The sequence below is a fragment of the Microcaecilia unicolor genome, chromosome 1, assembly GCF_901765095.1.
Source record: "Microcaecilia unicolor chromosome 1, aMicUni1.1, whole genome shotgun sequence".
Taxonomy (NCBI): Eukaryota; Metazoa; Chordata; class Amphibia; order Gymnophiona; family Siphonopidae; genus Microcaecilia; species Microcaecilia unicolor.
In genome coordinates this window covers 99178647-99195479 of record NC_044031.1, presented here as the reverse complement: position 1 = coordinate 99195479, position 16833 = coordinate 99178647, and the positions used below count along the sequence as shown (strand labels likewise).

The window sequence follows — 16833 nt, the reverse complement described above, 5'->3', positions numbered from 1 at the left end:
TCAGTGCTGAATAAGGTGGAGTTAATTAGGGATTCGATAACTGAGGAACAATTTAGCATAGTGTGTATTGGAGAAACTTGGATTCATAGTAAAGATGATACTTTGATTAGGGAACTACGTCCAAATGGTTATAAACTGCTACATGTAATTAGATCAAACAGAGTATGTATCCCTCCTCACTGGAGATTTTAGCTGATTCTATTTGTGATGATTCCTTACTTGATCAATTTTGCTGGACTTTATACTATCATCTTTGAGGTAGTTGAAGAATAGTTTAAGAAGAATTTTTAGATTTTGTTTCTAAGATATGTGTAAACTACGCCAATGTTTCCTGGCTAGGGCTATTAATTTACCCTTTGAGCAGGCAGCTAATCCTAATACAAGGGCTGTTTTAGATTTTTTTTTAAACATCATTAGGTTTTAATTTTCCAACTGCTCCTTCCACTCATTCCAAAGGTCATCAATTAGATATGCTGGCATATAGATTTTTATTAGGAGATAATCTGTTGATGAAAGATTGTTTCTGGGCATTAGTTCCTTGGTCTGACCATAAAGACTAGTTTTTAAATGACATTAGTGAGAAAGGGTATGTTTTTTGGGTGGGGGGGGGGGGGGGGGGAGATAAATATTGTACCCAAGGTAAAAGCTGCAAGTCTAGTGGTAAAATAGATGTGCAATCGTTTCAGACTAGGGCGATGGCTAGATTGAATCCTCTGGAAGAGCTTAATATTATTCTTTTGGAATTTTGGGATGTTTTAAGCAGAGAGGTGTTGGATGAAATTGCCTCTACTAAGATGAAAAAAAAATATCTGTTGAAGACAAAATCTCCTTGGTTCACCTCAGATCTTGTAGGAGACTAGAATGGAAATGGCAAAAGGTTCAGTCTGACGATTCCAAAAAGGTTTGGAGAAGTGCAGTAAAGGACTATACAAAAAAAAAATCAAGGCAGCGAAACGACTACTATATGTCCTATATAGAAAGTGAATTGCTAAATGTTAAAAAGTTGTATAAGATGGTGAAGAGTTTCTGTAATACACAGGAGCTACTGGCTAGCAATAAGAATCTTCCTTTTGCAAAAGATATGGCAGATTTTACGATAAAAAATTCTTAAAATAAGGCATTGTTTGCCATCTTCGAAGATGGAGTTAGAACATTTTTTTAGATGAACCACTGGGGGAAGAGTCAGGAGTGGCAGTTGCTTAACACAGTCTGCATTTAGCCCCAGAGGCAAGGAGTTGGCCAGAACCTCAGCACAGCGGAGAGGAAAAGCTGTAATGCTCAGAGGGGAATAAGGGGTGAAAATAAATAGGGAATGATTTGGAGAGATGGTTGATGTCACTGTCACAGTAAACAGGAATCTCAAGTAATTTCTGTAGTCTAGATGTACGACAAAGCTGGATTATCTGCTGTTATGGCAATAGGGTCCTTTTGGAAGCAAATCAAGATTCCTAATAGGCTGTTAATCATGTCAGGCCCAGAAAGCAGAACATTGTTGAGTGAGATTCCTTTAAATTGAGCACTAGAATCAAACACAATCCTGATCTGGCCTGGTTTCTGTGGATGATACACACCAAAGGTAGGTAAGTACCAACATTCTTTGTCGTCTTAATGGCTCTGCATGGCCATTATCCATCATGTTCTGCATGAATGTTGTAAAGTGCTATTTTCTGTTTGTTTCCTTCTCAGAGTCTGCTGCAATGAAGTGAGAAGAGAGAGAGCTTGCTCTCTGTTAGGTACCGTATTTTTCGGACTATAAAACGCACCTAGGTTTTAGAGGAGGGAAATAGGAAAATTTTTTTTTTCCTTTTTCCCTCCTCTAAAACCTAGGTGCTCCGGTGCGTCTTGTCCGAGTTTTGGACCGCCGTCCCGTACTTACACGATGCCATGTTCCGTGGTGGTCTAGTGACGTCGGGGCAGGAAAGAGCCCCCTCTTTCCTGCCCATCGCGCTGCTCTCCGTGCTCCTCACTGCTTCCTGACGGTCTCGGCGAGATTCAAAATGGCCGCCGAGAATCTCGGCAGCCATTTTGAATATCGCCGAGACCGTCAGGAAGCAGTGAGGAGCACGGAGAGCAGCGCGATGGGCAGGAAAGAGGGGGCTCTTTCCTGCCCCGACGTCACTAGACCACCACGGAACATGGCATCGCGTAAGTACGGGACGGCGATCCAAAACTCGCTAGCTTCGGACTATAAGACGCACCCCCCATTTTCCTCCCAAATTTTGGGGGAAAAAAGTGTGTCTTATAGTCCGAAAAATACGGTAGTTGTGTTCTAGGTGTCCGGAATGGTAGCGGAGCCACCCAGCTATTGGACTTGTCCTTGTAGAATTCCTTATTCATAATTCTCAAAAACTCTGGTCCTCTACTGAGTTGGTTTGTCTTCATCCTTGGTGACTTGGAACACTGAGTTCCCCAGATGTGCTCTCAAATCTGGTGGAGAGATGTCCTGACAAATGGTTGAGCTGGGTTCTGGTTCTCCCCAGCTGTAAACTTCCTTCATGTGCAGATGGTTATGACAAGGCTTGAAAAGTTGGTGTGCCCATTTTCCAAGGCATCTACATTTGGTCTCCTCAGTCTGTTAAGGCAGATGTAACCTACTATCACCCATCCCTGGGCAAGTCGGTAGGCATATGGGGTACCAGGAGGTATCTGATCAATGTTGGTGCATCTCTTCCCAAGAAGAGTAAGATTTTGGCATTTGGGTACAAAGGCTGTAGATATTCCACTATAGGTTGGAGATGACAGTGTGGTGCAGCCTCTGGTGTAGGAATTTATCGGTTATCAGGTATCTGATTACATTCAATGTGTCGGTAGACCGGTTTTGTTGCTACCATCCACCACTTTTAACACGTATCCATTTGCTCATCTCCCTATCCTTCGTCCACCCTGTACAGGTCTTGAAGTAATGGGAGCTCTATGGATGTCAAATTGATCAAAGAACTCTGTCTTTGCCAGGGACTGGTTACTCTGATCATCTATGATGACATACATCTTTACTGCCTTTTCTGGTTGCTCTTTCGAGTACACTTTAGCTACACAAATCTTGGTGCATGACCATCCACTGCGGCCTCCTCTGCACACCTGTGTACAGTTTGGAGTAACGTTTGGTGGTAATGCTTGCTCTATCTCCTTCTGCCTGCCATGGCTTGACTCTGGGGCTGGAGTTCCTGTTGATGTAGGCTCTCTCTTGTCAGGCTGTAAAGCACTGACATGCTGGTCACTATTGCACTCCATACATTTAATGGCTACTTTACAGCCTTTATCCATGTGCTTGAAGAGCAACATTTGTAGCACATTCTGTACAATTTGAACAGATCTTTACATTCTCTTAAAGGTTTCTCCCTAAACCCTCTACAATTCTTGAGGATGAGGTTTCTTATATATAGGACACTGTCGGAATCCTCTACTTTCTCTGTAGTAGGATGGCGATCAGTTGGTGGGATTGCTGTGTGTGTGACACCTCCAACATATGTACAGCTAAAAGCTTCTTGGTATTGCAGTACTTCTTGGCTGGCCTTTCACTCGGGAATCAGCCTGCATTGACTGCTTCAGGTACATCAAACATGAAGCTGGGGTCATTTCTCCTTTTTTGCTAAATCTCGGATGAACTTCACAAAGACTGTAAAGGAAGGAAACCTCTCTTGGTGGTCTTCTTTATATTTGGTGCCCACTGATGACCATTTTTCTCTTATGTCATATAGCTGCTTGGATATAATCTCATTTATGCCCCAAGCTGGATCCAAATAGTTCAGGCCAGGAAGGTTCAGATAAGCTTTAAGTGCTTCCAGTTCCTGGAAGAAATCTCCTAATTCTTCTGACTTGTCACCTTCGGGTAACTCCTTATGCTTTTCATCAGTACCTGGTGGATAGCTTCTGGGCTGCCATAGCGTTGGTCAAGTCATTCTTTCAAACCTCTTGAGGAGTCATGCAAATATGCATCTGGTAATCTCTTTACACAATTGGCTGACTCAGTTCCCAGCCACTTTAGTATCAGGTTCATCTCTTGCATTGGGAGTGGGCTTCATAAATACTGTGGCATCCTTTAAATTTGCACACTCTACTCTTTCCTGGGTAGTCATTGAACTGGTAAAGCCCCATATTCACCATCTTTTTACGCACCATGTATGTTGCTAGATCTTCCCTTTCTGAAGTTTCTAGTGTGCTGGCAGTAGATGCTTGTGGCTGGCTGTGTGCTGGGGAATGTCGGTCAGGCATGGAATGTGGCTGATCAGATGACTCTTGCTTAATCACAGGGTGTTTTGGTGGGCATAACTGCTCAACTTATCTGAGCCCAGTTCCTAGGTAGCATCAGAGTCTGTGGTTGAAATGAAGCGTTTCCCTTTGTGTGCTTTCCCAAAGTGAGAGTCAATGGTAGTGCATCCGTATATGTGTGGTGTGCTTTGCCTTAGGCTTGCTTCTTTTGGGTGAGCGAGACACTGGTGTGGAGGAATGTGATGGTTCAGAATCGGATGACTCTTCTAAAAAAAATGACGTATTGGGAAACGGAAGAAGGCTCCAATTGTGACTGTGCTCTTTTGAAAGCCAAGGTATAGGCCTTCACATATATTGCTGTTAGCTGTGCAGAATCTTCTGCAAAGATGTGGCTGAGCTGACTCTCCCCGCTTTTCTGTGCATCTTTGAAACCAGCATGAAGTGTGCATAACTGACAAGTGTTAATAAGATGAGTGACTCAGTGATGAGGAAGATATAAACAATCAATAAATAAAACCCTGTAACGACCTTTGAAAAAACAGCATGAAGTGTACTGGTTAACTTGTGAATGAGGCTAAAACAGAATGACTCAGTGATGTGAAATATAAAAAAACTATTGTGCTTTGAAAACAATCAGTGACAAAAACTCTATAGAAAAATGACAAAACAGATAAAAAATTAATGACAAATATGAAGAACTGACTCTCAAAAAACAAGGCACAGATAAAAACAAACTAACTCAAGGCTAAAGAACAAGAAAAAAAGGGGGAGGACAGGGAAAATGAGGGGGAAAAAAGAAAAAGGGAAAAAAGGAAAAAGAACAAAAAAAGGAAAAGGAAAATAAAAAAAGAAGAACATGGAAGCTGAAATGCTGGGAGAACAATGGCACCTAAGGATAGAAAAGGTCAGAGGAAGTATCTAAACTCTATTTCACGATTCAAATCAAAAGGATGGACTGAATTTAATTAAAAGATGAAAAGCTTAACAGTATTATATCAATACCATCACTTCTGCTCCTGACAACAACCTTAAGAACAAAAAACCTAAGATGGAGTATCCCTTTTCTAACCAATGTTGTAGAAATGGAGCACTTATAATAATTCTTCATTTCTCCTACATGAACTAAATTGCAGGGACACAATTACATACACTACTTGTGATGTATTACAGTCTGAGTTATGAAAAAGCTTGAATGTTTTATTGATCTGTGAATCTTTAAAACAAGAAATATCTAGTGCTTATTGACAAACAAACACTTTCCCCAACTTATTTGGCCTAAGAAGGTTGGGTGGGGGGGGGGGGGGGGGGGGGAGACAGATTCTGGTACAGCTGATGTAACTAATCTATCCTAATTTTTGCTTCTAGAATACGCAATTACTAGACTCCTGGCTATAAAAAATTCATAACTTTCTAAAATATGGCCATTGTTTTCAAATGTTCTTCCTAATGTCACTAGATAAGTATGAATATCAGATTTTGTTTTCACTCTTTTCTTCCAGCAATTCTTCATGATTCTTAGCTCTTGCTTTATTCAGGCCTTCCTGAATACAGTTTGCTGTGTAGCCTCCGTGTTGAAATCTTCATGCCATCATGGAGGCCTTTTGCTTAAATTCATTAAAGTCTGAACACAGACATTTAAGCCTAAGGAATTGGCAAAAAGGCCAAGTTCTTCTTTAGGCCCCATGGATGAGAGCTCTTATAGTGGAGATATTTATTCCGGTCTTCAGATGTGTGAAAACAATGGTCACTAAACTATATGCTGCTTTTTAATACGAATGTTCAAAAATGATTTGTTAAAATCATGCTGCATTTTAAATTTGAGATTAGGATTTCTCATGTTAATCCACTCATAAAAAGCATTCATTCAGTCATATCTATATATCTACAATACATCCAGATTTTGTCCATAAAGGGATATGCTTCCAAGGAAAGATTTTCAAAATTCACAACATAAATATTTGATAAATCGGGCGCCATGGATGCACCCATAATGGTGCCTTTAATTTGCTGGAAGAATCTTTTTCCAAAGCAAAAATAATTCTTTGTCAAGGCCTAGGTGGCTGTCAGAATATCAGGAGTCTCTGATATGAAGTGCAGAATATTTGTATAAAGGGATTCTATGTCCAGAGTTATCAGATAGATGTCAAGTTAGTTCGCCATCAAAAGAATGTAATAATCATGCGTGTGGAATCACGCACCCATGATTTAATCTTGGAAACTAATGGTTTAAGGAAAACATCCACAAAGTCAGAGAGAAGCTCCAACAGGGATCCATTTGCCAAAATAATCAGTCTTCAAGGAGGGTTGATGGTGAATTTGTGGATTGTTCAAGTATGAACTCTTTTTGTGTGATGTATAGCCTTGACAGCAAAATCAACCACATCTTTAAATTTCCTTCTTCAGATTATGTGTGATCTTTTTCTAATTATTCATTGTCAAAAATATGTCTCTCCATTTCTTCAACATATGTGTGGTCCATCACCACAATTCCACCTCCTTTATTGGCCGGCATAACTACATTATGATTGTGTGTAAGTGCATTATTAGCTGTTTTCTCTTCCCTTTTCATGTAAAAAAAAATCTTTGTTTCTTCTTGGTTTTCAATCGCTCAACATCTTTTAATACACACTTGTTGAAAGTAAAAATAAGTGGATCCATTTCACCTGGAGGTATTCATTTTGATGATCCTTTAACAACTGACAAATCTATAGTATTAGGCTTGGTTTTGAAAAAAAAAAATGGTCAATTTCTAATTTCCTAACAAACTTGTAGACATCAATGCATATTTGAAAGCGATCATATTTATCAGTGGGTACATAGGATAGGCCTTTTTTCAAAACTTCTGTCTGTCCCACTTAATACATAGATAAAATTAAAAATAGGAATATCTGTCTCCATATGCTCCTGGGATAGTACCCTCTGCCCCTCGTTAGAAATCCCCTTCTCGAATTGTATGAACTAATGCTGTATAAGTGCCTCCTTAGTTAGTTCTGTCCCATTTTTTTTTAAAGAAAAAATACTTTAGCAGGACCAGGGATAGATTTGGTGTAGGGCTACTCAGAGGGACAAACGCACATGGCTTACTTAACACGCAAAGACAGCTCAACCCCATTATAACGCAATCCGGTATAATGCGAATCTGTTTATAACGCGATGTAAGCGTGGCTCCCAATTTGATTAGCAGGAAATGGTGTGATGTTGTAATGCCGAAGCCATCTCCACCCACTGAGCACAGCTCACCATCTCATATCTCAATCAAACCTCCTTGGGTCAAAGAAATGTCAGAAACCTCAAATGTAAAATGTATAGTTTAGAAGAAAAATTTGCTGCGTTCAATAGAATCTAATCTGGAGTCCTGCAGACCCAAGTGGCTAGTGAACTAGCAGTTAATGAGTCAACAGTTCATGGATGGAAAAAGGAGGAGAAACTTTGTGATGCAGCTAAGTCTATAGAAACAGACAATGGACAAACATATTTACAAATAATCTGGAAATGGGAAAGACTGAGGTGATCAAATTTGCAAACACTAAACTTTTCAAAGTATTAAATCGTGTGCGGACTATGTGAAATTGCAGCAAGACCTTGGGAGGCTAGCAGGACTAAACATCGAAATGGAACATGAAATTTAATGTAGAAAGTGCAAACCGTAGGGGGTGAGAAATACTGAAGGAAAGCCCCTGGGATTGGCTGAAGCAGCCTGGTTTTTCTGATGGTGCTGGACTAGTACTGCTTCAAAAAAAAGTTAATTACTGCAAGAAGAAGAGGTGCTGCGCCACAGGGAAGGAGAATGCCAAGAGGAGGCACGACGAGCCCAAATTTTGGGAGCCGGTTGTTAAAGTAGCTATTTTATCAACTGGCTCCCAAAATTCTTTTAAAAAACTAATAAATAGCTCTTGTGTACCAGTGCGAGCCGAATCCAGCACCACCGAGGTTAGGACTCTTAAGCTTGGAGAAGGAAGCCCTGAAAGGAGATATAATAGAGGTCTATAAAATTGTGCTGCTCTAGGCTAGGTGAGGTGGCAAAGCTTCAACAGCCAGCTAAACCATTCCCAAGTAAAAACTTTACCAATAGACTCTCAATTCTTAATCCAACTCTTCTTTAATGTAAAAGAAAAAAAAAATTACAGTTCAGTTGCTTGGACAGAATTGCTGCCTTCTGCATAGAGTCCATATCTAGCCACCTCAGAGGCAAGAGATGGCCAGAACCTCAGCCCAGCTGAGAGGAAAAGTTGTAATACACAAAGGGGAAAATGACCTGGGGAAAGGTGAAGAATTTTGATGGAATTACAATAGATTAAGGATCAGCCCCTAGAACAGCTGCTTATCATAAAGGTATGCTAGGACAGAGGTTCCCAATACGTGCATGTACCCCAAGGGGTACACGACACATAAGCAGAGGGTACATGGCAGTGTGCAAACCAGCCAACATAAATGCCCATTTTCTGCTGCTGCTCCCTGTTCCTCCCACTCACAATCTATCAACAGAGGCTTTGCTTTAAGCACTAACTGGTCATTTTCAGCAGTACTAATTGGTTAAGTGCCACTGAAAATGACTGGTTAGCCCCGAACAAACAATTTAACTGGTCAGGAGCCATTTCTGGTGGGTTAAATCGTTTTAAAATATCAAACCCTTCATTTTCCATTTTGTGATTTTAAAATGTCAGTTTTTGGAATGTACAAATAACAGAGCTGATAAGAGCTTGGTGGTACTCGATTGAAATTATTGCAACGTATTTATTTTCAGCGCTTAGGGGGGTACTCGGCTTGAAGAAGTTGGGAAACACTGTGCTAGGAAGACTGAAAAAACTCACACAGCCCGTAGAGGCAGAGGAATGGCTGGCCATAGTTCAGAACTAAGAGCCAATGGGGAAAGCTCACAAGGAGTAAATCACAGGATACTGCAAACTACAGGGATAGGAACCCTAATACACTTTGCTAACTATACAGACAATGCAACTGAATATAAATAATACTCATAAAAATATATACATAACAATGTGCACCCTGCTTCCATGAATATGGGGACAAAACAAAAATCCTGTATGGAGTTGAATGTTTAAGTATGTATCAGTTGTTTAATCTTGTCTTTCAAAAAGTAAAAAAGACTAGGGACAGTCCATGAATTTCCAAAAGGAGAAAATATTTTTGCACTCTAAGTATAGTTTACTGGAATTTACTAAACTGCTCTGTCAGGGCAGAGCAGAGTACAGTATAGGCTAAAAATACATTTAGGAAAGGAACTCCATTTAATAAGAGGAAAGATATACAATCATACAAAGAGCAGCAAAACACAGAGGGGAAAATTAAAAACTCCACACTCTGGCTGGTGCTTCTGATCAGCCAGTCATTACAAAGGGAGAAGGGGAGGTTACTACAGATGTGGGTGGAGATGAAAAAGAAAGTGTCTAGTCATTTCTAAAATGTGCAAACGTAGGGCTAGGCAGCACTAGGCAGTGATAATTTAAAGAGCAAAGGACCCTAGCAGGTGAGTTGGGGATAGATTGTAAGACAAGAGAGATAAATCGGGGACACCTACCCCGAAAGTCTTAAATGTAAACACCACGATTTTGTAAGTGATCTGATAGTCAACAGGTAGCCCAGTGATGATGCTTCAATAATGAGGTTGTGTGATCTGTATGATGAGCGTGACAAAGCAATTTTATAGCAGGTTTTTGTAATGCGGTGTGTGGTAAACCTACATAAATGATATTGCAATAATCCTGAAGTAAACAATGAAAGAATGAGTGCATGGAAGCTGTCATGATCAAAAAGGTGACTGCCCTCCTTGTTAAGTCCTTTCTGTTGGGTGATTGAATATTTTAACACCCAACAGAAAGGACTTAACAAGGATCTGGGGTTCCTAGCCCATTATAAACCATAAAGCTGTATTTCTCTCCATCCCTCACCTATCCACACCCATCCTGTTAGAATATCAATGATATGCTTTGATGTCCCCATGCATACCTCCTACCCACCCCCATCCTCCCACCCTGTCAGACTGTCATAGTAACGCTTGAATGTTTTCACTTATATACACTATCAGCTAGCACATTTGCTTATTTCCGATCTGACGAAGAACGGCAACCTTCAAAAGCTAATCAAGAAATGTATTAAGTTATGTCCAATAAAAAAGGTATCATCTTAATTTCTTTTCCATCTTTTATTTTGTTTGATTTCTATTGATAATGTACAGGTACAATCTCCCTAACACAGTTGTGATTGTTTTAGTTCCATTGGCACCATGTAGCTTGGGATTACAGCTGACTAAAGTGTTGTCCAGCAGATTTGTGGAATTTGTAAATTTTGAAATGTTATGCTAGCAGTCTGGTGAAGATTGAGGAATGATCTAAAGTCTGGGAACTAACATTTAATGCTAAAAAAAAAATGCAGTATTGTTTATGTGCTGCACAACCTAAGTCAAATGGTACGGTATGAGAGGTGAAGAACTTCTGTACTCAAAAGAAGAGTAAGTGTTAATTGGAAAAAGACATCGGAGAAAATTTAATCTGATTTGTTATATACCACCTGCATGCCCAAAAGCAATTAAAGCAGCATACATTCAGGTACTATACCTATGATCATAAAGTAGCCACACAGGCAGAAAAATTGACTGTAAAAGCAAGGATGATGCTTGAGTGTTCAGGGAGATGAATGACCAGCAAAGAAAAAAAGAGATGATTCTGCCACTGCGTAAGACTGTTGAGACCTCATTCGGAATACTCTGTGCAACTATGGAAACCACGCATTCAAAAAAAAAACAGGATGAAGTCTGTCTAGGGGGCAGGTACTAAAATGATCAGTAGTCTTCTTCATAAAGCATACAAGGACAGACTTAAAGGTCATAATATGTATACTTTGGGGGAAGGAAAAAAGCTAGGAATTATTAGGAAAGGGATGGCGAATAAGACCAAAAATACTATAATGCTTTTGTATCACTCCATGGTGCGTCCACACCTTGAGAATTGCGTTCAGTTCTGGTCACTGTATCTTAAAAAAAAGATATAGCAGAATTAGAAAAGGTTCAAAAAGAGCGACTAAAATGATAAAAGGGACTCAACTCCTCTCGTATGAGGAAAGGCTAAAGAGGTTAGGGCTCTTCAGCTTGGAAGAGACGGATGAGGGGAGACATGATTGAGGTCTACAAAATCGAGTGGTGTAGAATGAGTAGAAGTAAATTATTTTTTACTCGTTCCAAAAGTACAAAGGCTAGGGGACACTCGAGGAAGTTATATGGAAATACTTTTAAAACAAATAGGAGGAAATATTTTTTCACTCAACGAATAGTTACGCTCCGGAACTCAATGCCGGAGGATGTGGTAACAGCAGTTAGCTTATCTGGGTTTAAAAAAGATTTGGATAAATTCCTAGAGGAAAGTCCATAGTCTGCTATTGAGACAGACATGGGAAGCAACTGCTTGCCCTGGGATTTGTAGTATGGAGTGTTGCCATGATTTGGATTTCTGCCAGGTACTTGTGCTATGGCTTGGCCACTGTTCGGAAAACAGGATACTGGGCTAGATGGATCATTGGTCTGACCCAGTATGGCTACTCTTATGTTCTTATGTTTAATGAAATCATTTAAATACTACTCCAGTATGCATAGCAGATTGTCCTCTCAAGTGAAAGAAAGCTCTGGAACAAGAGGGTCATAGGATGAGAATAAAGGGGGTGGACTCTGGAGTAATCGAAAGAGATTTTTCATTACTGAACAAGAGCTGGATGCATGGAACAGCTTCCCAGTGGAAGTGGTGGAAATGAGGATAGTATCTAATTTTAAGAAGGTGTGGGACAAGAGGACCTAGCTGGGACAGAAAGGGATTATACAGCTTTTAATAGGTATAGAGGGGGCAGAATACATAAAAAACATATGGTCTTTATTTGCTATTATTTTCTACATGTTAAAGAAAAGTTTGCCAAAGCTAGGTAAGGTATCGATATGCAATTGTATTTTATGGTTTTATTTGCTTTGAATGACCTTTGGAAAGTGAGAACAGAAAATCTTTTAAAGTCATAAAGCTGTATAATTATATAGTTAGGATGACTTCATTCAGAAAAAAACCCTACTTCTAAAAGTGATATGAATTTAACAGTTAAAGATAGCAAGGAGGGACAATGCATAAAACCATCATACCCATCTACAAATCTATATTGAATAAGTGTTTCTGAAATCATGTCCCTGCATACCTCCCCAATTTGTTTTGTTAGCAATAGTGTACACACTAGCATTCCTCTGGTTCCGGCCACTATTTTGTTAACCTTAAAATAATCAGATATGATTACCCCGAGATCTCGCTTCTGATTGGTGCACAGTGTTGCCCCTTCCTTCAAGGCTGCTTCTGAACATAAAGCAAGAGACTTAACTAAAAGAAGGATAACAGGAAATGGGCCATTATATTTCTGGTCCACTCAGTAACACCCCTACTCATCATGTTTTTAAAATCTACTTAAATTTGGTTTTTACTTCAGGCAATTGCTTTTCCATTAAATTTCCACATTGGCCTATTGCTTAGGGTAGAAGATACAAAGGCCCCTGTTTACTAAGGCACATTATTAATTTTAATGCACAATTAGCACGTTCGTTAACCATGTAGGCACCTATAGGGATATTGTAGGTGCCTACACGGTTAACACGTGTTAAAGATGCTAACGCTCCTATAATGCAGTTTAGTAAATAGGGCCCAAAGATTAATAAGATATCCTTGAACTGGCTCTCTAGCACCTGTAGAACATAAAACTTTAGTTGCATTTTGTCCAATCCCTTTAGGTTGGGTCTCCCTGTATTTTTTAATGTCATTTACAAAGCTGTCTATAGTACAATAAATGACATACAAAACATTTATAACTTAAAACATATCATATACCTGGGGATGCTGTCTTTGCAGCAAAACTTTCTTGTGCTTCCTGATCCAGCATTGCTTTTTGAGCCACACAGTTTCTCTGTAGGAGTAACATGCAAAAAAAGAAACAAAAACTGCAAAAAAAAAAATGGATTTAGGACAATTTTAAAACTAAAGTTTTAAGGCAAGTGAAACGATTAGAAATAGCATGAAATGATATTTTTTCCAATAACACAATTTTAAAAAATTGTGTATATATATATATATATATATATATATATGTGTGTGTGTGTGTATATATATATTTTCCCCCTCAACACTGAATGGGGGAAGGGTTGAAAAGGAGGAAATACTGAGGCCCTGTTCTCGCTGACTCACGACAGCAGGTGAAAGGCGACGTTTGATTTGGACAAATGGGCAGAAGGCTCACACACTACATGCCACTGGAGGGAGCCGAGAGAGCGCTCCCGGGCCGGAAGGAGGAGGCAACGGCGGCGGCTGAAACTGCAGTTCCTCCCACTGACAACTCATTCCTCTCACCACGGGTCTTTCTTCCCTGCCAGCGACAGCAGACAAGTCACACGACTCACATGCACCTCAGCGGTCGCGCTTTCCTTCACCAAGAGATGTCGGCTGCACTACTGCTACGCCAACGCGCGCCGTCCCCCTTCGCTGCCACTACAGTGCGCAGCAGCGCACCCCCACTAGGCACTACACAGTGGTGACGCAGCTCCCGCGTGCCTCGAGGCGAAAACATCGCGAGAAGAACTTCTCCTCTATTTCCACGTTCACGCTTTGTGCCCGAGCAGCGACGCGCGCTCATGCTGTTTTGTGCCAGGTGATGAGCTTGCTTGTCCTGTTGTCCTGAGGAGTGAGCGAGAGTAGACACTGCAGATGAAACTTGCAGAACCGCTGAAGGAATTTTGATGACCTTTTAGTATTAAATGGTATCCGCCCTAAAGGGAAACAGTTTACTTCGTTGAAGATTTTATTTATGTATTTATTTTTGGTTTCTAGATTATAGTGAAATGAGCCAGTTACCAAAATTGTAATGGCTTTTTACTAGCCATATTGGGGATTTTATGCTGTGATTTTCACAGAGAATAATTTCGAAGTAGCGTAAGTGAAATATGTAAATTGTGGGAAAAATATTTCAAACATGTATTAGAGAGGCACAGAGTAGCAGGGTTATTTGATACATATTCCACCCCCCTCCGAGTTCGCCTGTTTTCGTGGTTGCGTTAAAAAAAATGGAATGATTGAAGAGTAACCCCAAAAAGAGAATTTTAAATTTTATGGGTAAATTAACTGCTGTAATGAAATAAGTGGAAGCTGCTGCCTCCGGATCTCATAATTTCCACCTTGAATAAGCATCACCACATCTGCTTGTTTCTGTTTGGAGACGTTTACATTCGTAGAGGACTTCGCTGTGGGAGTGGGAGTGGGAGTGGACTCCACTCAGTGGAGAAAAATTGGATCAGGAAGGGATCTGGATGAACTGTGCATTGGAGCAACTTTTTCCTTTTTTTTTTTTTTTCTTTACCAGCTGGGTACCACTGCCTCTTTTCCTTCCTCTGCGGGTGGAGAACCTCTCTGTGGAAGTGGATAAAATCCCTATCCAGTGGATCCATATAGTTTATTTAGGGGTCCTTTTACAAAGGTACACTAATGGATTTAGTGTGTGCTAAATGGCATGCTGCCCATTATATATCTGTCTTAAAATACACTCATTTGTTAGCACATGCCTTGGTGTGTGGGAAAAGCCTGCACAAGGGCGCACTAAGGCCACTTTTTGCCACAGCCTAGTAAAAGGACCCCTTATTTATTTAGGGGCTCTTTTACTAAACTGCACTAGGTGCTAACACACACCTAATGCACCTTAAAATGGCATACCATGAGACAACACTCGAGCGTCCTGCAGTAAGTGCTCTACGATTCCCTAATGGGTCTGTACACACGAACCTTATTCTACCACAGCATTACTGTATTTGTTCATACTGGAATTGGCGAACGCCTTTACGGTACTATGTAAGCCACATTGAACCTGCAAATAGGTGGGAAAATGTGGGTTACAAATGTAACAAATAAATAAATATGTGTGTGCTAACTACACTAAAAAATATTTTTAATATAATTTTTTGAGGGAGCATGTCAGGACTGAGAGTAGAGATGAAATCTGATGATACCAGATGTATGCTCCTAAAGTAATACTAAATGAAACCCTGAATCCCTGATGCAGCTGAACTAGTGAAACGTAGCACTATGTCGGAGTGGGTTACTGCAATCAAGCAGTTTGAGTTTCTGTGAACCAATATGAGAGAATACAAGCGCAGTTTCCTATGATAAGTGGAATTACAAAATTTGAGCTACTTATGCAATAGAAGATATGAAAACTGTTTTATATAAGTTGAACAAAACTGGACTGATGACGATAAGAGGTGTGTAAAAACAGTCAGGATACAACCAAGAGTTGAACTCTTTTCACCTTTTGACGGTCCTTTAAAAATATTACTGTTATAGTGATTCTAAGGGAACTTCTTGAGTGGATGTTTATATATGGAGTTCCTTTGAATGTAGAGATTTTGAGACCACATTTTTTTGGATTACAAGGACTGAGAGTGGGCATTCCTATGCTAATCAGTGCTGCTATATTACCATGCGCTAACTGGTTAGCACAGGAAGGTTACAATTCTTCGGGACAGGCCGCAGGCCGAAGAATTGCCCGCCGAGAGCAACTCACAAGCAGCTCCTTGCAGAAGAACACTCCACCCTTTTGTTGGTCCCTGCGGTCAAGTCCGTATCACCAGGGGAACAGGGCTGCGATTCTATTCCAGGTTCTTCCTTGTGCCTCTGAAGGCATAGGAGATTCATTCCATTCTGGATCTAAGGGCCCTTTTCAGCTTTCTGATCACAGAAAAGTTCACTATGATTTCCCTGAGCACCTCACTCTCCATGGTTCAGGGCCATGATTGGCTCTGTACTCTGCAGTTGAAGGATCTTTATGCACGAGAAGTATCTTCGATTTCGCCTGGGGGCATTCCACTTCTAGTACCTTTTGCTGCCTTTTGGCCTCACGTCAACTCCCAGGGTATTCACCAAGTGTCTAGGGATACTTTGCAGCGTCTCTGAGCTGACTGAGAGTCCATGTATTTCCTTTCTGGCCGATTGGCTGGATCAGAGCATGCCGACAATTGGTGCTCAGGAGTCCATATAAAGGACTTTTAGGGTGTTGGACCTGCTGGGGTCATTTCAACTAACCCCAGTCTCTTCTGCTTCCTGTCTCCCATTTGGAGATCATTGGAATCCTGCTGAATACTCATCTGGCTCGGGCATTTCTTTCCATGCAGGGGGCAGACACTCTTGTCGCTCTTCCCACTCAGGTTTGAGCCTATCAGCAGTTCGTATCTCGGCAGATGTTGAAGTTGTTTAATCATATGGTCTCCATATAACACCCATGCCTCGTTTTCACGTGGTAACTGCCCAGTAGACCCTTGCTTCTTAGTGCTGTCAGGCCACAAGGACCCTGGACAATGTCATACAAGTCTCCACAGCCTGTTTACTCTCTGCTTTGGGGGACTCTATGTCCACTTTGACTCTGGAACTGCCTTTTCAAATTCTTCAGCCTCGCAGGGTGCTGATGGTGGCTGCGTCCCACCTAGGGTGGGAAATTCCTTTAGCCGGGCCTCACACTCAAGATGCTTGGTCAGCCCAGGAGACAGCTCTCCTTCTCACCCTTTTGGAACTCCGGGTGATCAGGTCCGCTCTACAAGATTTCAGTGATAGACGG

General features: G+C 40.8%; 1 protein-coding gene across 10 annotated transcripts in view; it reads right to left on the bottom strand.

Annotated features, from left to right (window-relative positions):
* ZNF438 (zinc finger protein 438) overlaps positions 1–13800 on the bottom strand; it is a 35271-nt gene extending 21471 nt beyond the window's left edge. For 2 of the 10 annotated variants that reach the window (XM_030199244.1, XM_030199250.1), the window contains exons 1-2: positions 13637–13799; positions 13071–13180 (exon numbers count right to left, since the gene is read on the bottom strand). Coding sequence is in view for 8 of the 10 variants with exons in the window: in XM_030199195.1 (XP_030055055.1) it covers positions 13071–13161 (91 nt within the window). In the remaining 2 variants the exon portion in view is untranslated. The other 8 variants (XM_030199195.1, XM_030199225.1, XM_030199200.1 and 5 more) reach the window with 8 other exon arrangements.
* Between the last annotated feature and the right edge of the window lie 3033 nt (positions 13801–16833).